At 39.2% G+C, this 24,582-nt stretch overlaps 1 protein-coding gene across 3 annotated transcripts in view; it reads right to left on the reverse strand.

The window, feature by feature from the left end:
• slc1a7b (solute carrier family 1 member 7b) overlaps nt 1-23,872 on the reverse strand; it is a 33,296-nt gene extending 9,424 nt beyond the window's left edge. For 2 of the 3 annotated variants that reach the window (XR_003464045.1, XM_010734385.3), the window contains exons 1-6: nt 22,383-22,523; nt 9,292-9,371; nt 4,939-5,154; nt 907-949; nt 576-807; nt 350-449 (exon numbers count right to left, since the gene is read on the reverse strand). Coding sequence is in view for 2 of the 3 variants with exons in the window: in XM_010734385.3 (XP_010732687.2) it covers nt 350-449; nt 576-807; nt 907-949; nt 4,939-5,154; nt 9,292-9,371; nt 22,383-22,523 (812 nt within the window). In the remaining variant the exon portion in view is untranslated. Of the gene's footprint in view, nt 1-349; nt 450-575; nt 808-906; nt 950-4,938; nt 5,155-9,291; nt 9,372-22,382; nt 22,524-23,813 lie in introns of those variants that run through there. The other variant, XM_027290295.1, reaches the window with a different exon arrangement.
• Nucleotides 23,873-24,582: the final 710 nt, after the last annotated feature.

The following is a 24,582-nucleotide window of genomic DNA, read 5'->3' on the forward strand; positions in this document are numbered from 1 at the left end:
TAAGAAGGAATTATTTCATGCCAGTGTAATAAAACAATAAACTGCTGAATGAGAAAGATTCTTCATGAGACTGTGGAGGCCTTAAACAGCTCCTTCAGCAACAGACTGCTACTCCCACCATGTAAGAAGGAGTGCTACCACAGGTCCTTCATTCAACAGCTGTCAGACTCTTTAATACCAGTCGGTCTCTCTGCTAGACATGTTTCTAGCAAGTAGTGCTCCAGTGTGATATTCAGTAACAGACAGAGGTGGATAACTGATTACTTTGGATGTAAAGTGAGTCCCTTTACTGATCCGCACTATATATATTATTTTTAATACAAATACTACACAAAAAAGAACTTCTTACCATATTACAATGGCAACAATTCGGAGGACGGCCTCATTCAGGCTCTGACAGAAGTTCACCAAGGCGCTGCCATTTGGCCCCATTCTTCCCAGCATAATACCTGTGAAAACATGCAGCACAACCTTTATTACAATGAATGAAGGTATTTTATTTGACATTGGTAAATTCTACATGAGGTGGAAAGGCACACATCAGTTTCAACGGCAAGATTATAAAATCTTTTTACCCATTGTGGCAGAAAAAATTACAATCCCAAGGACATTCATTCCATCGCTTGTTCCTTCCCGAGTGCGTATGAGCACGTCAGGAGGTGGAGTCAGATCAAGGGCGAAGTTCTGGATGTCAGTTCCATTGTCATCCTGAATACCATAGATGAGTGCTCGCCGCGTGGTCGACTCTGATTGGGCCTGGCTCACTGTTGGTTTGGGCTTCACAATGTACTCGCTACTTGTTCGATACTGTTGCCAGGGAATCGACACAGAAGCACAAAAAGAGCTGAAGTGACACCTAAAGTCTTAAAAACACTTAAATGTGCTGCATGATATTAAAGATCTTACCTGCTGAAATGTGGCCTGGACCAGATTAGATGGGAACATGTTGCTGCAAGGTGAAGATACACACTTATTAAAACACTGTGCTGCATGACTGAACAATAGGTTGAGGTAGACACTATATAGTTTTGGAGGTAAAAAGCATTAGTATTGGTACAATGGGTTTTATCTCCTGTTTATAACACAATATATTGCCCTTTGATACAATAAGATATTTCTTCGCGACAAAAGTTGTTGCATTGGTGTAACTGTGGCAGGAAACACACACACATCATGAAAACAAAATGAGATAATTCTATCGTAGCAGGGAATAACAAAAATCTGCTCTTCTGTAATATGATACAATCCAGAGACATTTACCCTCAAATCATACTGAAATAAATTGCATGCTTTCTGTTCTGTTACTGAAGTTGAGTAATACAGAACTTGAAATCTGGTTTATTTAACTGCACTAACCATATCCAAATACCTTTAGTTGCCCAACATAAACATGTTTTATCCCACACAACTATGGAGTAGCTTTCCAAAAAGTCCACTCCACTCCTCCATCCAGACTGTGTGGAGAGTGGAGCATGCACGAAATGTGAAGTTATTCAGCTCTGATAAAAAAAAAGACCTTACTATTTCTGCTCCTGACTAAAATGATCATCGACTATACGCTATATGAATAAAAATCTAATTGCACACAAAGGTGTTATAGCTCAAAAATGAAGACACTTAAGTAAATCCAACTGTCTATTGTATAACCAACTGAACAGCTTAAACTTACAGTATTATATTCAAAATGACACTATGCATGTTTTGAAATAACACATTCTTCCTCTTACAAATTAAAGTTAAATTCATAAGCAATAAATTGTCCCCTTGATAATAATAATTTAGTACAGTGAGGAGTTTGCTGCTACAGTCATACATGATCTGTTAACTCTTCTTTGTGCCAGTAAAGTTACCATTCAGTAACAGTAACAGTGCTACAATGCAATACCCTTTTTCTAAAATACAACAAAAGATTAAAAAATACCTGTAACCTTCACCAGATCTCAATGATTTCCTAACAGTAGACTGGACTTTGTATTGACTGATCTGTATAAAACTATGACTAACTATGAAAACATCAGAACAAAACAACTCAACCTCTAATGCAACACAAGACATTTTCTTGAAATCTTTAGACCAAAGGCACTTTTACATGCACTCACTGACCATATTCAATCCAAGTTTAAACTTTACTGATGTAGTGCTCAGACAACAGGGGAAGCCTTTTAAAGCCCAGCTCCTCAGATCACTTGTGATAAAATAAGCTGTCCATGGAGACATGCCCTGTGTTTTACAGACAACTCCATGATCTTGAAAACCTGTCATTGTGGCCAATTGGAATGTGTTTTTCCAGGCACACAGTGCAGCAATATAGTCCACAGAAATCAAATCAAACACAACAGATTTATTCCAAAACCCAAATTAGAATTGTTTTAATTTGCTTCACAACAGAAATGTCTGGTACCATCTGGTAACATTTAAACTCCTTGTTGAGCCTAAGGAGGCATGGAGATACGTGTCAAAACAACACACACACATATAATACACACAAAAAGAAAATTCAAATACCTGAAAAGTACAAAAGCATGAACTCGCCATTTGCACAAGTTAAACAAAGCAAATTAGGGCACTGGAGCTAGAGAACCAGGAGAAAAGCCATGCACACACAGGGAACAAAAATAAACAACATTTTTTTGAGGCAGGCATCTCCCACAGCGCCGCACTACTACTCTCAGAAAATGATCAGTTTGATCAGATTAATTTCTTAATTAAGCCTGACTAATTGCAACAACTTGACACTGAAATGACAGTTGATAGCAGCACAAAAACCCTAAGTAACCCTAACCACTTACTCTGGTTGATTTAATTGAAAGAATAAATGCTCAGCTGTTCCTGCTGGGAAATGAAGCCAATGCAAGTACTAAAAACTGTAATTCCTCTGACAGCCACTTGATACGGGCTCTAGAAGTGAGGCAATCTCCATTAGTGCCCATATTAAAATGCCCAATTTCACATCAGAATATGGTGGTACAGAAAACATTTTGATAGTCTAGTCTTTCACCACATTTTAGCCTTCTCAGCTCATTGTTTTGGTTTTATACTGCCCGCAACTTTGCTGTTTTGGTTCATTCTCACTGATTTCATCAATCCCAGCAACAAGCAAAAAGCACCAATAAACCCACAGTACACTACCTGTCAGACACCAAACGGCAACACAAACAGGCAACTTTAAAGAGATTACTGTAAGAGCAAAAATACTTCCCCCAGCAGCTGGTGGACTAAAACAGAACTGTAGGAAGAGTAAATAATTATGTGGTCAAAAACACAACTCCGAGTGAATGCTAATGATGCTCCTGCTCTGGTGGATGTGGATGTAAATAAGCATATCAACTATATAAGGTGTTGATTAATTAAAGTCAAATATGAAGTACTAATAACAATATTTTTGTGTGTGGTTTGCTTCATAGACCACAACTCACATACTGACTGCATTCTTGAGGTCACATGCTAATCCATTCAGCCTGCCCACACGGCTCTGTACTCTCTGATTAATGGTTTAAACTTAGGCTCACCCCACCACTTCACTGACAGCATGAAATAAAATGCTTGGATTTGACCACCAAAAAATACTTACACAGGCATATGACAGGTGACCGTGAACGGCTCAGTTTACTGATACTGGGTCTGAGAAACTGAGTGACATCTTCTATTAAGGAAGATTAAATGTTTTTTAGTCAACAATGAAGTCATCCCAGAAAATGGGAACTGAAAAGATTAAGACAAACAATGTTCTTAATCCTGTCTCAGGATTTGTGGTAAATCCACACAGTCTGAAAAAACAAAAACAAAAACAGGATGCTGTGAAGATGGCGTCTTCCTGTTCTCTATCTATCTGAATACTAAGAGTGTGCAAAGCTGCCATCAAAGCAAAAGGTGGCTATTTTGAAGAATCTAACCTATAAATACACATTTTACACTAGTTTACATGTTGTTGTTAACATGTAATAACAGGTCCAAAATGTGTTCTTCATATGTGTGTTAATCTACAGTGTAGAAAGTGTGTCTAAACCTTTGCCTTACTGTACTGTATAGGTAACATGATGTTTTACACAATAATGTACTGAATAACAACAATGTTACATTCCATCTTGAATCTCAGGAGATAGATCTCATACAATACACATACAGTAGCTGTTGTTTGTATTTCTGTCTTTTTATTGACAGCATACCACATAATGCTTGTCTTCACATAGTCTTTGAATCTGCCCACTCCACCAAGTTGACTATCTCCATTGAAAATACAGTGTAACGAGTTGACAAATCTGTCTGATAGACGACCCAAATATCAGAATGACATCAGAAACATGACCATGGCCAAGAAGCTGTGCCACACGTTATATACATTTTTTATATTGTTCTGTAACATGTTGACCGAGCTGTAAATAGGATGTGTACTAGGTTCACTGCTTCTGTTGTGTTAAGTGGTTTCATTTATTATGACCGATAGCGAGGCAAACATCACACATGTTAGAAGAAATACAACAACACTCTCTCATAAAATCCCATCTGCTCCCACCTGATATATATAAAAAAATGCATTTTTATTTATTTCTATATGTACTGCATATACAGTGTACCTGGATCATCATGTCTCATCCCCTTTTGTTCCCCTCCAGTATGTCTCTCTTTTCAGAATTCAGCCCCTTTAAACCCTGACAAAGAAAATCCCCTGTAGAAATGAATCCAGCTTTCTTGCTTATTATCCTTTCCCTGATACGAGTAAATTGCTGACTTAACAATACCTCTCCTGAGATAATAACTACTATGTGATAAATGGAACACTTAACGTGGTTCATAGAGTGTTTCTGTCGCTGTAAAGAGACTTCCTTGGTGAAAACAGCTGAACAGCAGGTGCTCCACTATTCACTATTTCAGTCTGCAGACATGCAGACACTGTGATTACCATCAGTTAAAGTCTAATGGATGCTATGGTGGTATTACCGGATGAGGTCCAGCAGGGCATCAGCAGAACTCATGATAGGTTTGCCGCTGTCCTCCGAGTCCTCTTTCTGGGCTGCACCACCTGGGTGGATGATGGAGACCATGATGATCCCCACAATCACAGCCACAAAGGTAGTCCACAGGTAGTAAGACACTGTGATCAGGCCAAGCCGACTGGAACACTTGGCGTCGAGGGCTGCCAGTCCTGACATCAAACTGGAAGAAGAAGAAACATTGAAGTTAGACAAATAAATGGTGCTTTGATATTTTAGGAATGTCAAACAATGTTATAGAAAATGCGAAAGCGCAGTCCATATTCATGTCAGCTCGTCCGCTTGGTAACAATGAATCTCAGAGTGAAGCCAGAGCTTTTAGAAAAGGTTTTATGAGGATAAGTCCTTAGATGATATTCTTAAACTATACAGGGTAAGCAATTAAAATCTGTCAGAAATTGTTGGACTGCATCAGTATCAATTCTCTGCATTTGGGGTTTTCTGCTGCCTCACACTCACCATGGCTCGGATTAAGATAACTACTTTGTCAAGGTTAAGGGAGGATAAGCGTGGTTAAGTTCATAGTAAAAATGTTCATAGTAAAAATAAATAAATAAATATAAATAAATATAATAAATAATTTCAAGCACTTTAAATTCTCTGAAGTCACTCTTTCAACACTTTTTATTTTTAATAATCTTTCTTTCAAAGGTTTTTTGGAATATTGATGAGTGCTTCTTTAAGTCACCCTTTATAACACTGTGAGTTGTTTTTTTTTTAAACAACATAGGGTCAGTTTAAACAGCTTTGGTTTGGCTTTAACAGCTGCTTTATGATAAACCTATTGACTGACTTGTTAGTAACTTCACTGAATTACTTTTTTTTTTTTACAGTAATTTACCCAGTGTTGCATTTAGAAGAAGGACCAGTGTGTAGGATCTAGTGGTGTCTAGCGGTGTAGTTACTGCAAACCCTCGCCTCACTCTGTCCTTCATGGTGAAATAACAGTTGACACAGAATGCCCAAAATAAGTGAAAGAGCCAGTGTTTCGCGTCTCTATGGACTACTGTAGAAAAATGGTGGTTCAACATTGAACATTTAAATATTTTATTTCAAATGATTATACTGTATATTGCATCTTGAATGTTCTTATGGACAAATGCTATTTACATTCAAATCTGGGAAGAACTTGATAATAAATTCTTCTTCGAAGAACTGATTGGTTAAAAAGTTCCTTACTAACTAAAAAAAGCTTCCCCTATGGCAGAACCACTTCAGGTCCTGAGTCAAACCTGTATTTTTAGCATTTTTTCATTTTTAGAGTGTAGAGGCAACAGAACTCATACCTGTGACATGGCATACATGTGAATTGTGCCTGCTATCTTACTGGCACCTAAGCTACAACGAACACGCTGCTGGAACAGAAATTTTGCCTCAGGCACAGCAATTGAAACACACCAGTTCAGAGAAGTGTTAATATAACTGAACACTACCTCAACAACATCCAGATAACTGCGACTAATCAGCCCAATCTTTAATCTTTCTGCTTGTTGCTTGGCAACTATTCTGCTGTGGGGCTACGTTATTTGCCATGAGAAGGATTATTTTTTTATCAATAAATTATTGCTGTTATTGAACAAGAAGTGTGTTGTAGTAACACATTTTGGGAAGAATGTGTGATGAATATCACAGAGTTTCAATCAGTAACCAGTAACTAGCAGAGGACCTACCAGTAACTACGCACACACACAGCATTTTAATCACAGACAAGCTGTCATCACATCAGTGTTAATGCTGTTTGTTGGATTTCTCTTGTGAATGTAAGGATCAATGCCTAATCCCCCACTGCTTTCATTCAGGGACAGAGTGCAACACACACACACACACACACACACACACACACACACACACACACACACACACACACACACACACACACACACACAAACACACACACACAAACACACACACACACTGATTTATACAGGACATACTTAAAGCAGCTGTGATACATGAATGAGAGTATCCAACCAAACTGTATCAGATCATTTAAAGTCTCCAAATAGACCGGCTGCACAGCAGAGATTTAGACAGGTCAAAGCAGGAAAAAAACACTGGCCTCAATAATGGTAACAATGGCTATGTTCCCATTAACAGTTAGAGTGAACCAGTGTCACAAAGTGTAGCCACGAAGCTAGATTTTGCATTTTATTTTTAGTGTAAATATTCTTGAGTGTAGCTAAGAACTTTTCTAATTCAGCTTAAAATGACGTTGATGTTGGACTGTTGTTTCATTGCTGTTCCCTCTTTCAAACAAAGACATTTTTAAAACCAGAACTTTTCTGTGTGTGTGTGTGTGAATACAGACTGCAACGCATCGGATAGTGTCTGCTTTGTGATACCGGCATGCACAGCAGGACACTTAACAAATGAAGTGACATGCAGCTGTTATTAATACATTCATGAGTTTCTAATCTGATTCGACCTATCACATTTATTTAGCAGACACTTTTACCTAAAGTGACTTATGATAAGTGCATTCGGCCACGAGAACACAACCCAAAAATTACAAATATCAACTTCATCAGTTAAAATGAACACTTCACACACACATGAATGGGGAAATTACCTATAGAGACCAAAACTGGTATTTGTAGCAGGCTGTAAACGTTGAAAAGATTGAAATGTTCTGTAGCCAGCCTCAAGTGACCATTCAAGCAGCTACAGTTTCTGGCTCTTCTGCATTGGCTTTATTTCCCAGCCACAGAGGTCTTGTTTCACAATCACGTCCTGACGCTAACAACCTCATTTCCCTTTACTTTCTGTAGTCTGAACCCAACATTAGAGGAAAGCCAATATATTATACCCAGCACATAACTCAATGTCACTGTTCAGTGCCTCTATAACAAGCCCTCAATAGGTAGTCAGGATCAAGTGTCAGACATTTATATTTAATTAATTAGCCCAGGTACATTCATATTGACAAAGTGAGTGTGAACTATAAACATTTGAAGGTGCCCTGTGGAAAAAAAAATGATTCTGTCTACATTCTGTCTGTATTCTGTGTGTACAGAATACATTATATCCATCCTTGAAGTATGAACACTTGTTAAATACAGTTCCTTTAAACACACTTTCTTCAATCAATCGTCTTTGAGAGTGATGGCAGAGCCGCCATACAACACACTGGTCGAACCACAGGGATCAATTTGGGGTTCGAATAGTCTTGCATGAGGACACATGAGGACTTGGGAGCCTGCGATCAATGGACAATCAAAGCTGCCCAGTGGTGCTTTTGGGCTTTAGTTTCAGCTTCTCTGCTGTTAAGTTAGCGTCTATGCATCCTCATTTAACACTCAGCAGAAAGTGAGAGTTCATTTCCATATATGTTGACTCTGAAGAAACGGATTAAAGTAATTTCACGTCTCAAAAAGCAAATCATCAGATATATAAATAAGTGCTACATACAAGGACCTCTCTCTTTTATCACATTCCATTCATTGCACCCAAGTACATACTGTAAATTGCTTTCTATTTAACATGTACAAAATTAAAGGAGGCTGGAGGCTGATTCGCAGCATGACCACCAGCTTTTGTGTGGCTCTAAACCATGACCCGAGAATGAGAAATCTCTTGTGAGTATGACAATGACTCACCCCACCTTTAAATAATGACCTGGTTTTCAAAAGGAACACCTACCTTACCAGTTTTGTTTTTATATGTTGTCCATTCTAGCTGCTGAGATATCAAAATCCAAAAGATGGATGTCACATTTATTTTGGACATCAGAGAAAAGTTTAATATTTGATCTGTAATCAGCAGTTTAAATTATTAGTGTATATGCATAAACAGGCCGAGTATGCTGCTGCTGAGACAGAGACAGATCTCCAAGTTACTTTTCTGCTGATTTGTCTGAAATATGCCATCATATCAGAATATTAAAGTTTTTTTGCAACTGTCATGATACAACATACAAATGAGTTGGTAAATTTTTGTTAATTCACTGTTAAAAAATAATGCACACATAAGGATGTTGAAGGATGATGAGGTATAATTTGCTTTGCTTCCATTCGATGTATCAACACATCCTAAATCCATTAGTCCATCAGTAGTTTACTAATTGATAAGAGTTTCAAACAAGCTAAGTTGATCCTGTGTGCAGCTATTTTCATTAGTCTAGTGACAAAAAGTGAATAAAATGTATTCACACCATTTAAGTCTAATTGTGTTTATTTGCGCTTCTCACCATAACTACTATTTTCACTCCTTGCTGTAATCCTACAGCAGGACGTACAGTATCATTACTCCCAAAATACATCACTGAAAACTGAAATTAAGTACAGGAGACAGATGTCAGTACCTGGAAACGACAAGTGGGAGGATCAGCATCTTCAACATCCTCATTAGCAGCTCTCCAGGAAACTGGAAGTATTTCACCTCCTGTCATGGCAGAAAATGAAATGATGGTTACAGGTAATTTCAGGAAGTCACTTAGCCAGCTCGTGGAAAAAGGAGCCTGATGCTCTTAAAAAAAACAATGAAGTGGAACAAAGCATTGTGAGGATGTCAGAGCTGGAAATGAGAAGACTGACTACAAGAGCATTAAGAAGAAATGAAGAGCAGAGGAACCATTTTCCCCCATTAACAAACTTGTGATGACGTGACATATGACTTAGTACAAAAATCAGGGAGCTAAATTATCTCTTGAGAACTCTTTGTGGACTTCTATAATGAAACCACGTGGTAATGAGAAAGTAGACTAATCTTTTGGCCATTTTGCTTTTTGGTTATTTTTAGATTTGTCTTGTGAACGTCAGGATCAGTGCTCAAAGAACAGGTTCACATTTTTCAATTTGAATTTCAATCAAGTTCAGCCAAAGGCCATGTATCTTTGAACATTTTCAAACATTTCATTTATTGCTGTCTTTTCAACACAGACAGGAAGGACATTTGGTACTTAAATTACAAGAAATTTGAAGGATACGCATAGAATGTTGATTTGTATTGATGTTTCTTTGTTCCAGAACTTTGCAGTGCACATAAAAGTCAGACTGAAGTTGGAATTATACTTGTGTGTTAATTGATTATTGTGGTATGTGAGCCAGAAGGCAAAGCTTTCTTTATGGTCATGAGCCCTGGGTAGTGACCTATAGAATGAGATCAGACCAGGCGGCTGGGCTCAACCTTAGGGATAGTGTAAGGAGCTTGGACATTCTGAGGGAGTTCTTGAAAGGGGGGAATTGCTGGTGTTCCCAGCACATCTAACTGAGAGGAGAACCCAGGGCAGATAGAGAACCTGCTGGAGGGACGAAATAGCCCATCCCCCAGGAGGAGCTGGAGTGCATTGCTGTAGAAAAGGACGTCTGGAGTGCCTTGCTAAACCTGCTATCACCAGAAGATGGATGGATGGATGGATGGATGGATGGATGGATGGATGGATGTTTCCTCTTTTACTCTGTGATTCTCCCAGTTCTTTGTGTCATTACTAACTTTACTTCCTCCCGTTGTTATGTTTCCTACCAGTTTTGCTTGTCTTTTCCACCCTGGTTAGTTTCCCCTGTGTCTTGTTATTCTTCACTTGTGCATTCAGTCTGTGTATTTCTTGGTTTTAAGTATCAGTTGGATTTTGTTTTATATTCGAGTGTTCCAGTGAGTCTTTGTGTTTTGTTCCCTGCTGTGGGTTTGATTTGGGTTAATGTTTTGGTTTCTTGAACCTTGACTGCCTCTTGGATTTGAAATCTGCTTCTTTACTGATTGGTCAGCTTTTTTTGGACTGTCTTCCTTTGGTTTCAAAATTAATCTGCCTGAAAATTCATGATGATTTTTACATTCTTGCAACCTCTTCTGCCTCCCGGCTAATCTAAATATCGGTAAAGACTTGGATCATCAGTGGAACTAAGACAGGCTGAGTGACCCCTGGGTACTCAAGCTATCTGTAGTAGTAGTAGTAGTTGCAAACTAAATCTGTCATTTGTTGGACACAAAGCATACAGGGAGGTAATCAGACCTGTTTTGCTGAAAATAGGACTTTGTTGCGAGATGATGAAAATGTAATTAAGCAGCCATAAAACAAGATCAGGGAGGCTGTGTAGAGCTGAGGCGAACTGCAGAGTCCTGAGAAAATTATCTTTGGGTTTGACATTTTCACATTTTTCACACATTATTGGCTATAACTACGTAGCTTCACATTTTTGCTTAATTTATACAATATTTATTTTTGCTTAATAAGTAAAAAGTGCTCTTTTAGTACTGTCGAACACAGGGAACAAAGAGATCTTACCTGAGCAACTGACTGTGTTTTGATGTGAGTTTGCTGTAATCATTTAAATGCTAACTGTTTGGGGTGTCGTTCAGCTCAGTTGGTAGAGCATCCGCCCAATGTACAAAGGCTCAGTCCTTATCATGGTGGCTCTTTCCCACATGTCATTCCCCATCTCTCTCCAAAAATATCTTTAAAATACTTTTAAAAAAAGCTGACTGTTCATTTAAAGGTTACAGAGCAGAATATTATAGTTTTCATTTAATGCTATTAAAATGTCATTCATGTGCAATCATATTTGTGTAACATGAATGGTTTTAGGAGACACTGGTCAAACTCTCTGATGGTTTATGGACCATATTTTGGACTGTTTTCATTTCATTCAGAAATGAGACCTGGAGTCAGTCATTATATAATGTTCTGGTTGCATCAGTATCCCTTTCAATTTGTAGGCACCACACTCTGTTTTTATACTGTATGCAAAGTATCTGGTTGAGCTGTTTAACAAGCCTGCAAGTTTTATAAAAGAAAACAGTCCAAGTGCAGCACCACCTGAGATATTGTGTTTGAGAGCTTGAATAAAGAATGACTGAATATGCAAATATACACAAATATCATAATCACCATACTACTACGTGACTGACAGACAGTCATGTTGATCAGTTAACTACTGATTTAGAGCAAGGGTTAGTGCTGCTGCAGATACTCTTCTGTTTAACTTTGCCTGTTGTGTGGTCCATGGCTCCAGATGATGGGGCGTGGTCATCACGGGAAGATAACAAGACTCTATGGTAAAGTTTCTATAGTTTCCAAAAGTAGATTGGGAGCCAGAGCTTTCAGCTATCAGGCTCCTCTTCTGTGGAACAAACTACCTTTCTGGGTTCGGGAAGCAGACACGGTCAACACCTTTAAGAATAGGGGTTAGGGCTGGCTCAGGTCATCCCTTAGTTATGCTGCCATAGGATTACACTGCCGGGGGACCCCACCCAGGGTTATGCCTAGCCAGGCACGGTATTGGTTGAAGATGCACACATCTCCCTTACCGAAAACTATCTCTCTCTCTCTCTCTCTCTCTCTCTCTATATATCTCTCTCTCTATATATATATCTCTATATCTCTATATCTCTCCATATCTCTCCATCTGTGGACATGTCTCATTAATGCATGTTACTAACCAAACTTCCCCGGAGTTTCTGTGCTCTGTCTTCCAGCAGGTTCTCGTGGATCGTGGCTGCTGCTGTGATCCTGCACGACGCCCACTACATATATTATTACTGTCATTATTACTACCATATCTATTACTGTAATCATTTTTATCATTCATTATAATTCATTGTCATTTTATCAGTCATTGTACAATATGTTTGTGTTGATTTGTCCTGTACACGTGACATCCATTGTACGTCTGTCCATCCTGGGAGAGGGATCCCTCCTCTGTGGCTCTTCCTGAGGTTTCTTCCACCTTTTTTCCCTGTTAAAGGTTTTTTGTGTCACTCGAACCGAGGGTCTAAGGACAGAGGGGTCACTCCCTGTACAGATTGTAAAGCCCTCTGAGGCAAATGTACTTTGTGACTTTGGGCTATACAAATAAAATTGATTTGAAAATTGATTTAAAAACTAGACTTTGTGTTGTTTATTCCGGTCACGGTGCTCAATTACTCATTAGGTTTGTGCTGTGCTAGAGACTTGTGTAGGAGGAAGTTTTTTGGTAAATGATAGTTTACACTTTCCAAAGAAGGCTGAAGGTTACGGATAGTAGATGGATAAATCTTGGAAAGCAATCATAAAATATCACAGGTAAAAGTCCAGTGACATGTTTCCAAGCCTCAAGAGTTTTGGGGGGACAGTTTGGCAGAAGTGTGCGATCTCACAGTCTTTTTGTGTATTTGTTTCAATGTACATTGGGCTTAATGCTGGCCTCCATCCAGAGCAGCAGGGGCAGCTGTTCTCTATCAGCTGTGTTGTTCCATCCCCTGCAGCCAGACCTCATATCTCCACTCTGTCAAAATGAACTTGGCATTTTATCAAGAGTTTGAAAAAGCTTCTTTCCTCCCAAGTCACCATCTCTGTGGGCTCAGGGTGAGTGTGGCTCAGGTTATCAGTACGATTCTGCACTTTAAAGTATAATTATCCTTCACACACTTTAACAGTTCATGGGAAGAAAGCGATAGGGTGACAGTTTAAAGAATAAACATGCCACATAAAAATGTTATTACTTCTACTTCTCCCAAAGTATTAATAAATTAGTAATATGGTACTCATATCCATCCATCCATCCATCCATCCATCCATCCATCCATCCATCCATCCATCCATCCACCCATCCATCCATCCATTCTCTTCCTCGTATCTGGGGTTGGACTGAGGTGGCAGTAGGTTTAACAGGGCGCACCAGACGTCCCTAGCAACACAATTTAGCTCCTCCTGAGGGATCCAGAGATGTTTCCAGGCTCTCAGGTTCCCAGGCACTCCCCCCAGTTGAATGTGGCTGGAACACCTCTAAAGGAAAGTGCTCAGGGGGCATCCTAAACAGGAGCAGCAGCTCTGCTCTGAACTCCCTATATGGCTAATTTTATGTTCTATTATGACCTGAAAATGTTGTATTAAATGGCAAAATGAGCACACATTACTGGTGCATTTAGTTACATTTTAGCACTGGTGCACCATGATTGAACACACACATGAATACTGAAGGTCATCAGTGTATCACTGCCCTCAGTATCACTTTTGTGATGCATGACCTTGCTGTGACTCTGCTGGAAATCTTCCACAATCAGACCGTCCTTGCTAAGCTGCAGCACTGAACAACAGTGTCACACTCAGCCCCTGTCTCCTACAAATTACCTTCATGTATTGCTAATTATCGAATGCATGCAAACACCTTCTTCTGATGCCAAATTGTGATTGCCTAATGATCAACTCTTGTCGTACAATATCTGCTGGTGTGATCAACATTTTTATGGTTATGCTTTGTACATCATGACCCACCCTGCCCAGCTCCTTACTTTGTGGTGCAAAAACTTCTCTCAGAGATGAAAACGCCACTGAACATGCACAAGGGAACTTGTTTTCATCAGGAGGATGCTGCCCTGCATACACGTGTGCGCCTCTCACACACACACTTATATCATAAACAATAGACAGATTTAGCGTAGGTGTCAGTCTGCATCATTGCAACAACTGACCACACAAATGGCTGCTATAAGCGACACACGAAGTATGAAGTAGTACAGTACTAACAGATGTAAACTTTATTACCATCTGTTATGCATACTATGCATGCATGATACGGTACCTCAGCAAACAGTTTTGGCAATGTTCTAGGTGCTGAAGATAGAAGCTGAAGTCTCCACAGTCATCTAATCAAAAGAAAAACTATTTGGCCTTGCTGTCTCTGCTGGATGTTTAATAAATAACGACTTTGCAGTAGAAAATGACTTAAACTTAATTAATTATTAAGTTATTGCAGAACTGTGTGGGTGTATATGTGTCTGGTGAAGGGCATAGAAGAACTTCTCAAGTGTCTGCAAATTTAAAAAATATAAATGGAAAAACATTAATGTATGTCGTATATCTATCTCAGCTCTTTTTAGAACTGATTACTGGGTCCTGCAAGCCTCTGACTGTGAGTGGAAAGCAGAGCAGAGGAGAATTATGGAGGCCTTAAGAGAGAAGTCTGTTACCACTGTTTCACAGTAATCAATGCCTACAAACTTTGAACTCAGATGACATGTTCGCACTCATGTAAATACCTGTTTCTACTCCACAAACTGAATATGTTACAATAAAGGAAAGGAAGCGATCAGGCCGTAGGTAAGGACTGGGTATATGGATAATGAGAAACTGCAGTCCTAGCGACTGCAGTACACCTGCTAGAAGACCTGTAAGGAAGTGGAAAAAATTAATTCAACAAAATTCAGACAAAATCTTGAAGAGCAACTACTGCAGTGCACAGCTCCACAGGTCAGCTGGGGATCTGAGAGGGAACTGATGCTCTAGCAGGTCAGTGACCCCAAACCAAACAACTAATCTGACTCTGACCTGGCTTTAAAAACAGTCAGTGTCAGCATGTCCCTATTAAAGTCCAAACTTAATTCCAATAAAAGTTGGTTGGACAATATGACAGCAACTCCTATTAGGCATTAGCCACCCAAAAACGTACATTTGAAGCAATACATGTTTACAAAAAAGCCTTCAATTAAATGAAGAAAAGATTTCTGTCATATATTGCATTGACTTTGCAGCCGTGTAGCAGAAGGGCTTGCTAATTCAATTCAGTTCAATTTTATTCATAGCTATTGCTGGTCTCTTGCTCGTCTGAGGTCCTAGCAACAAAGTCCTAAGACCAGAAAGTCCGGCGGCAAGTCCATGTTCTAACTCTTTCAACTTAAGTGTTTACATCTAAATTTAATCATCCTGCAACTGTCACCAAGACTGTAATATTATATCTATCTATATGATGAAAGCTCTGATCAAGTTTGACTTACATACCTTATACAGTAGGACGTCATACTGAGGTGGGATTATGAAGAGGAAATGGCTGTGACACCAGTACAGGGTCTATCTGCTGATTAATGAACATATAGAAGTTGTGTATTGTATAGAGCTGATGCGAGTGAGTGAGGTTAGAGATGTCAGTGGGATGGGAGGATGGTGGCTTGAGGGGCTGCAGGGCGAGGCGGGTGCATAATGACAGCTAAAGAGCTTTTCTGTTGGGCATTAAGCAGAGAGAGCTTAGTTTGCTTTATAAGAGCAGGATCACCACTCACATCCAGCCAGCAGGGAAGGTCTGTCTCTGCTCATCTTACTCTGTATGTGTGTGTGTGGTGCAGCTGTTTTCAAAGGGCCAGTCAACAGGCAGCTGCAGTTTGACAGGTTTTACCAACAAAAATATACAATTTTATCCACCTTCACACTTGCTTTGATTTTCTCTGCATCTCTTACTGTCAGACTGGTGACAGGATACTGCAGAACATAAAGTGAGACTCTGAACTATAAGCAATAAAGCTCATCATTGTTCACTTCAGCTGACTCCAGTGCTGCTTTACCTGGTATGACCATTAGCTTATGGTGTTAATGTTGGCTAATGTCAGCAAACACGACACATACTGCTGTATAACTAGCATTACTGAGTAAATATTACTGCACTACTACTACTACACTCAGAACCTGGAGTGGTTCTTCATGGAGATGCCATGCATTAGTTCCTCTCATATTTTAGTTTAAAATAGTATTTGTCCTCGAGATCATTCAAGGTGCATTATAATAATACAAATTCCAATAATAATTTGAATTAAAATATTTAAAAGGTCCATGTTGAACCACAATTTTTCTACAGTAGCCCATAGAGACACAAAACACTGGCTCACTGGAAATTACAATTAATATTTTGTGGGCACTGTAATTTCTCTTTCATGCTACAAAGGAGAGGGTGAGGTGAGGGGTTGCAATCAGTAACTACACTTCTAGATGCCACTAAATCCTACATACTGGTCACTTAATTTTAAATGCAACATTGGGTAAATTACCTTAAAAAAGTAATTCAGTAAAGTTACTTATTACTAACAAGTCAGTCAATAGGTTCATTATATATCAGCTGTTTGTTAAAGCTGAACCAAAGCTATCCCTTTGTTGGTCATGCTGTTACAAAGGGTGACTTAAAGAACCGGGATAAAAGACAAAAGTGTTCTTTAGAGAACTCAAAGTGCGCAAGAGCAAGAACCAGTTTTTCTTTGAGTTTACTTGTAATATTGCTAAATTATGTTTTAACTATCTTCATCATCCTGTACTGCTCACTCTGCTCATAGAGACTGTTGCATAGTTAAAAGTTTGTCAGGCTAAGTTCAAACGTGTTGTAAAAAACTGAAAACAGAAAAATAGTTTTATGAGGAGTTGTGACATTTTCTAACTTTTAGCTCCATCTTGCCAGGCTGCTTCAAAGACCGCGCACAAAATAATCACACAGCTGTAGATTCAATACAACAGTGCTTTGAAAATAGTTTCCTCTGTTGGGCAAAACTGTCTGCAACTTGATTTTATTTATCTGTTTCCAGCAATTAAAAGGTAAGGGCTCTCCAACTCCATGAATGAACAAATCATATTGATTTTTCCTAGCTGGGAATTAACTTGTAGGGCTGTGGATTATGTAAAAGTTGTTTACTCCTGTTGATTTAAAGTATTACCTACTAGAAATAACAATCACTTCATCATGGTTCTGTGTAACAAACCATCAGACTCAGTCAGGTTAGGGGTTTTCCTCTCTCTTAAAGGAGGACGCTGATTAGACAAATGGATTGAGGAAGCATGCTGTTGGAGTTGTTATGAACCAGAAAACATGACAAATGCCTCTTAAAGTGAGGATGTACCTTTTGCTAAAAGCAGCCATTATGACCAGTAGTGCTTACAAGATACTGGTGAATGCTAAGAGCAGCATAAGTACCTGTTCAGAAGTCATAAAATTCAGTGAGCTCTCAGTTACAGTACATGGCAGTATGTATCTTAAGTTTGCTGATATCCTCCACCATAAGTTACTGGTCATACCAGACCAAACAAGGCTGTGGCAGTGAAACTGCCTGAAACAGACTGTATTTGATTAAGCAGCGATAAAGTTTTCAAAGTAAAGTAAAGGTTTTCAACTGTAAGAGGAATTTCTCATTTCTTCTTTCAAATGTCACAGTCTGCTTTAAAAGACAGTAGTGCTTAAGTCAAACCACTAATACTGCTGCTGCTTATGTAATCAGTGTTCTAAACCTCTGACAGACTTCATAGTCATGCAGCACCACAAAGAGAGACAGACAATTCTGGTTTTCACTACTTTAGAGTCAATACAACTTTCAGAGACTGTGACCATTGTGTCAGGTACAGGTTATACACCCACAGAATGACACTTTAGAATCAATACAATAGTAGTTGGATAATCAGTTTCTTTGTCGAAGAAAACTTTGTCCAGCTTGATTGTACAATACATAAAAAAAAGAATTCCAACAACTTGACAAAATAACTCAAGAAGTGGACCCAAATAAACTTGAATAACTTACAAGGCAGGGATGAAAACACAAAAACAACTAAAGGCGGCTGTTAGTCTATGCAAAAATACAAATCAATGATGAACCAACAAAAGTCCAATGAAAAAGTAAAAATGAAAACAGGAACACAGAGTAAGCCAAAGATGGACCAGAGGAACTAAAACAGCACTGGGAAACAGAATTCAGTACACAGAACAGTACGATCCGAAAAAGACACAAGTGAACAGAAAGTCAATAACACAAGACAGGTGAAAATAAAGAGGGACAGGTGAAACAAAGGAGGGGAGAACTACAAAATAAAACACTCAAAACAAAACACTCAACACAGGCTTATTGATTAGTGAGGTTATGGAATATGTCGTTTTAAATATTATTCAGTTTGGCTTGATATGTTGTGTGTCTGAAACATTTAAATTCAGTTGATTTAAGTACAAATAACAATCACTTCTTTATAGTTAAAAACATATTGAGCGTAATGATATTGATTGGACTAAAAGACAGATAGATAGGAAGACAGATGGACAACTTTGAAAACTGACTGAAAAACTGGAGAAGAGTGAAACTTCACAGCTCACATCCAGACACACATGCAACACAGGACCACCAAGAAAACCTTTTCCTTAATATATTCCTGAGTTGCTGCCTTTGCAGTTTTTGCAGAGGGTAAAATTTTAAGGCTTCCTGATGCTGAAGATGGCTACCAGTGCTAAGTGCATCAGTGGCCTGTTAGAGGTGATCTACACCTGCTGCTCTAACCCATATAATTCCTGCCTCCACTTCCTCTGTTCCAATAGTTTCCCATTCTCTCTTGATGAGTTGCATAATTTTTATCATTTTTATCATGATTTCTTTCTCAGAGAAACTTTGAAATAAAATAAAATGAAATAAAATCAGTGATGAACAAATCAATAAACACTGGCTGAATTATGATAGACTGTACAGGTGGACCTTATAAAGTGTTCACTGTGTGTAATAACTACAACCTGTCATCTGACTCTGTGTCATTGAATCAATCTATCCTCTGTCTGGCTGTGAGCATTAGTATAGTTTAAATAAGACCACTCATTTTAGCTCTTTCTGTTTTCACCTTCTGTTAACCTCTCTTAGATAAACCTGCCCCCTCACTGTTGAACCTCTTCCACTTCAAATGTTTGGCTTTTTAAAGTGGACATAGCAGATCATCAGTGTGTCGCTGGGAACATGAAGAGGAGATACAGCTCAGCACTGTGTGCTCGTGCAGAATTTAAATGGTCCAGTGTGAAAAACTGTTTTCAATAGTGTATAATAAAATAAGAATCATTATGTTTTTGTTACCTTAGAATGAGATGTTGAATGTTGATGAATGTTGCGGATTCCTCTTCCATAAAGTCTGCCATGTTGCACACCCAGAATAGACAAACTAAACACTGGTTAGCTCTAGTTAGGGTCTTTTGTGCTTTTTTTTTGCAGCCACCCATAGTTTCTCTCTCATACCAGAGAGAGAGGGTGAGACAGGAAGTTGCAACTACACTACCAGTTGCCACTAAATCCTACACACGGGTCCTTCAACTGATACTGACAAACAGTGATTGCATTTCTTTGATGATTGGATGGTGAGCTCACTTGCTCAGAAACCCTCTTATTGACAATATACTGATAACCATCCATCCTCTGAATGCCCATGGTCCCTAGATTGTGGCTGTGCAGGTTCATGAGTTCTGTGACTATCTTAGAGATCACAATAGGTCATTTTATACAGTGAGGTCAAAGTTAAAAAATTACCACATTGGCAAAATTTAGCCGAACTTTGGAACATTATGGAGCCCCACATCCCGACATCCATGACATGGGACTTATGGACTTCAGGTCAGTCTCACTGCTCATCAGCAGAGGAACACAATGAAAGTAGAAGAAGAGACACCTCTGATGTTAACTTTATTCAGATCTCTATATGTTCAGATTACTGTTGTTAATATTGTACGTGCACCATCCTGCACATGCTATGCACTGATGTTTGACTGTAAATGATTTACATTGTCAAAAATAATGTTGAAATGCAGTACATTATATTTCAGTGTTCAGTCAGTGTTTATTATTGCCTCAGCTTTCACACTCTTTGTCCTCTGAAAGTCTGATTCTGCAGACACACACACACACACACACACACACACACACACACACACACACACACACACACACATGCACACACACACACACACACACACACACACACACTTCCCCCTCCGCTCTCAACCCTCACACACAGCGTGATCCAGGCCTCCTGTGAACCTCGTCATGTGTCACACTGACAGACACTCTTATTTGATGTACAATTAGAGGAAGCATTTGTTTGATTGGATCGTAATCCCCTTTTGTGAGAGTAAAGGAGCCACAGGCTATTTTTAGACCTATTTCAGAATATGACAGAGCTTTCAATCAGAGGGCTGATGGGAAAGAAAAGGATGCATTATGCTTTACAGTGTATTTACTGTCAGCTCGTGTTTGTCTTTGGGATTTTATGAAATTGTGCATTCATGCTTTTTGTGCCTAACAACAAACAAACAATCACACACATACACACTTCACTAATTGGAATATGTGAGTGTGCCTGCTGAATGAGACCACTAAGCCAATAAGAGAAAATAGCTAACCTTTAGAAGTTTTTAATTGGACAAACAGAAACACTTGTGAAATATTACTAATAAAAATGCTTCCACTCATCCTTTCTTATTTATTTATTTATTTATGGAGTTTATCTGAAGTTAGATTATGAATTATTTCCTCTCTTTGTTCCCTATAACACATACTAACTCATATTGACTTCAGATATGTGTGTTTTTTGTGGAACGTGGACTATGGATATTATCTCCCGTCTCTTTCCCTGGAAGTGCTTTAGGAATCTCTTAACAGCAGACATGAACAGGAGAATCAATATTATATCAAATTCAAAGATTTAATGTTTCTTATAGTTCTGAATAATGTTTGGCTGAACAGTTAGTGATGAATCAGCCGGTCAGCAGGTTGCTGCTAATTAGAGTTTTTAACAAATCATGACAGCTCTATTGTTTCTTTGTTTTTTAAATATATATCATCAACATAGTTGTTATAAAAATTAGGAGTATACTGGGGTGCAGATGTTTTAACTCTTATAGAGAGTGTGTGTGTTTTCTGTCTTTTGCATATCTCGTCCACTCCCCTTATCCGGCACGTGTTTACTGAGGCTGGCAGGGAGAGATAATTAAAAAAATAGTTCAAGGACAAGAGAGACAGGTTAAGGGAAGTGTCATTTTGGACCCTTTTGTGTGTTGCACTGTTAAACGCTCCTTCTTGTACAAGAATAACAAATTCAACTTAAACTTTAAATCCAGTCCTCCTTATTCAAGGGTTCTTCTTTAAAAATCCTCGTAACAATAGTGATATCTTTTGAAAATAAGCCAATTTAATCTATTGATTGCATTGTTTAACATATTTTAAGACTATATTTTGATATTTGTACTGTAATGACAATGGAAACTAATGGCTGCCTGGGAGACTGGATAAAATATTCAGAGCACTGCGTTGAAGGAAGTACTCTGATCTTGTACTAATGTAAAAGCATTAAAGTCCTGTATTTAAATCCTACTTATGTACTAGTAAAATGTACCTAACATATCAAAATAAAAAGTACAAGTCATCACTGGATTAATAGTGATGCATGTATACGCAAGCAACCTGACATACGTCATTCCTAAAAATGTTGTGAACAACTTGGGAAATTTTAACAAGCTGACAAATTTTTTATGTAAACTCTTGATCTGAAAGGTAGTAGCTACAACCATCAAAAGAATACAGTGGCATAAAAAGTGCAGTATTCCAACTGTGATGATGATGATGATGATGTAGTGGAGTCAAAATGTAAAGTAGCATAAGATAGAAAAACTGGAAGTTCTGGTATCTTATTTTTTTGTTAATATGCTAGTTACTTTCTTACTTAGAAGATTATTATACATAATGATCTGCTTTTTAGAAAATGAACACAATACATGAACTCTAGACCAAAATCCACCGAGGTCAGCACTGAGATACGGCCATCTTTACTAGGAAAATGCAATAAATAAGGTGAAGCACTCAGTGTGATGCTCGATAGGTGTTAGCCCATCTTCAGCCTGCATGAAGTCACACCGGGCGAAGGGGAAGCAACAGACTGACCTGCTCTGTGAGGCGCCGTGTCCTCAGGAAGAATCCCAAAAGACACCCAATGACCACAGCCAGCACCGACATGATGAGGAGCCCATTTTGTTTGCAGACATTCTTCACCCTCAACCACACTGCGTCCAAAGCAACGGCCATTGCAAGTCACCTGTCCTTCCTGCGTCCTACCAGCAACCCATAAATGTACCCAACTCAAAGCCTAAAATCCAGGTGTGAGGATGAAAACAGAAGCAAAAAAGAGTGGACGAAGAAAAACTCCAGGACAAGATGGGATGCTATGTGAAATATCCAATCCTCCGTGATGTTTTCAAAGCACCTTCTGGCTCAGCATCCCCCTCGTCCTCTCGCTGCGGCAATCTGCACTAAGCTCAGAAGATCCTCTCACTTTCCAGGCATCCCCTCCCACCATGCTCCACCCATCGTGTGTGTTGACCCACCACCAGGGGGATGGAACAGCTGGCAACCATGTCCCAGGGGGTTAACATCAGCAATCCTGTTAGTGTGCTACTGTATTAAACAGGTCTGAGGCTGGATTAAAGATCCATGAACAAATTCAAAGACAAAGGTTAACAGAGTGGAGCAACCTCCCTGTCCCTCTGACCAGACAACAGAACAATGTTTTAAAATGTCTAACACAGTGCATAATGGTTTATGAGCTGCTTTTTGAAGCACCAACTTGATGTGATGGATAACAGTGTTTGTCCATCACTGAGTGGCATCATTCACCAATATGACATCAAATAAACACCATACGGTATGTAATACAGGCTGACTTAAGAGGTGACATTGTCATTGTTTGTTGGTTTGGAGCTACATTAACACACACACACGCACACACACACACACACAAAAATAAACAAAAATACTGCCTTCATAAACTCACTGATGTTCTACCGTATATTTGCATGTACCCACTCCAATCTGGATGGTCTCTCTTATTAATCTTTAAAATCGTTCTTCAGGTGCTAAGGTTGCAGTCCTGTGACAAGAAAGAGACTGTGGTGTAGATGGGGTGAGTGTGTCAGCAGTTCAGCTAAAGAGAGCTAGACTTGGTTGTTTAAAATGAGAAATTCTGTTGCATGTCAACGTTTTACTTTTCATAGTCCAAGCATGTTTTGAACTGGGACAAACCCCTCAGATGCATTTTAGCATCTTTCAGCTCATTGTTTTGGCCTACAGCTTTACTGTTTTGGTTCAGTCACTACTGTCACTGTTCCAGCAGCAAGCAGCTGTGTTGTAAGTGGAAAATCTCTGATAACCCCTTTGTACGCTAAAGTGCATATGGAAAGTATTCACAGCACTTCACGTTTTCCACATTTTATTATGTTACAGCCATATTCCAAAATGGATTCAGTTAATTTTTTCCCTCAAAATGCTATACACAATACCCCATAATGACAACGTGAAGAAAGCTGCATTCATCTTTACCTCAATCTTGACTAGTCTCCCAGTTCCTGCTGCTGAAAAACATCCCCACAGCATGATGCTGCCACCACCATGCTTCACTGTAGGGATGGTATTGGCCAGGTGGTTTCCTCCAAACATAACGCTTGGCATTCATGCCAAAGAGTTTGATCTTTGTCTCATCAGAGCAGAGAATTTTGTTTCTCATGATCTGGGAGTCTTTCAGGTGCCTTTTGGCAAACTCCATCCGGGCTGTCATGTTCCTTTTAGTAAGGAGTGGCTTCTGTCTGGCCACTGTACCATATAAGCCTGATTGGTGGAGTGCTGCAGCGATGGTCGTCCTTCTGGAAGGTTCTCCTCTCTCCACAGAGGAACCCTGGGGCTCTGTCAGAGTGACCATCAACTTATTGGTCACCTCCCTAATTAAAGCCCTTCTCCCCTGATCACTCAGTTTAGAGGGACGGCCAGCTCTAGGAAGAGTCCTGGTGGTTCCAAACTTCTTCCATTGACAGATGATGGCGGCCACTGTGCTCACTGGGACATTTAAAGCAGCAGAAATTTTTCTATACCCTTCCACAGATCTGTGCCCCGAGACAGTCCTGTCTACAGACAATTCCTTGGACTTCATGCTTGTTTTGTGTTCTGACATGTACTGTTAACTGTGGGACCTTATATAGACATGTGTGTGCCTTTCCAAATCATGTTGTCACACTGGTCAAATTGAGTTTTTGTCCTGTCTCCATGTTTGTTTTGTGACTTCCTGTTTTATTTTGGAATGAACTCTCCTCTCGTT

Source organism: Larimichthys crocea, chromosome XVII (assembly GCF_000972845.2).
Source record: "Larimichthys crocea isolate SSNF chromosome XVII, L_crocea_2.0, whole genome shotgun sequence".
In the NCBI taxonomy this organism is placed as follows: domain Eukaryota; kingdom Metazoa; phylum Chordata; class Actinopteri; family Sciaenidae; genus Larimichthys; species Larimichthys crocea.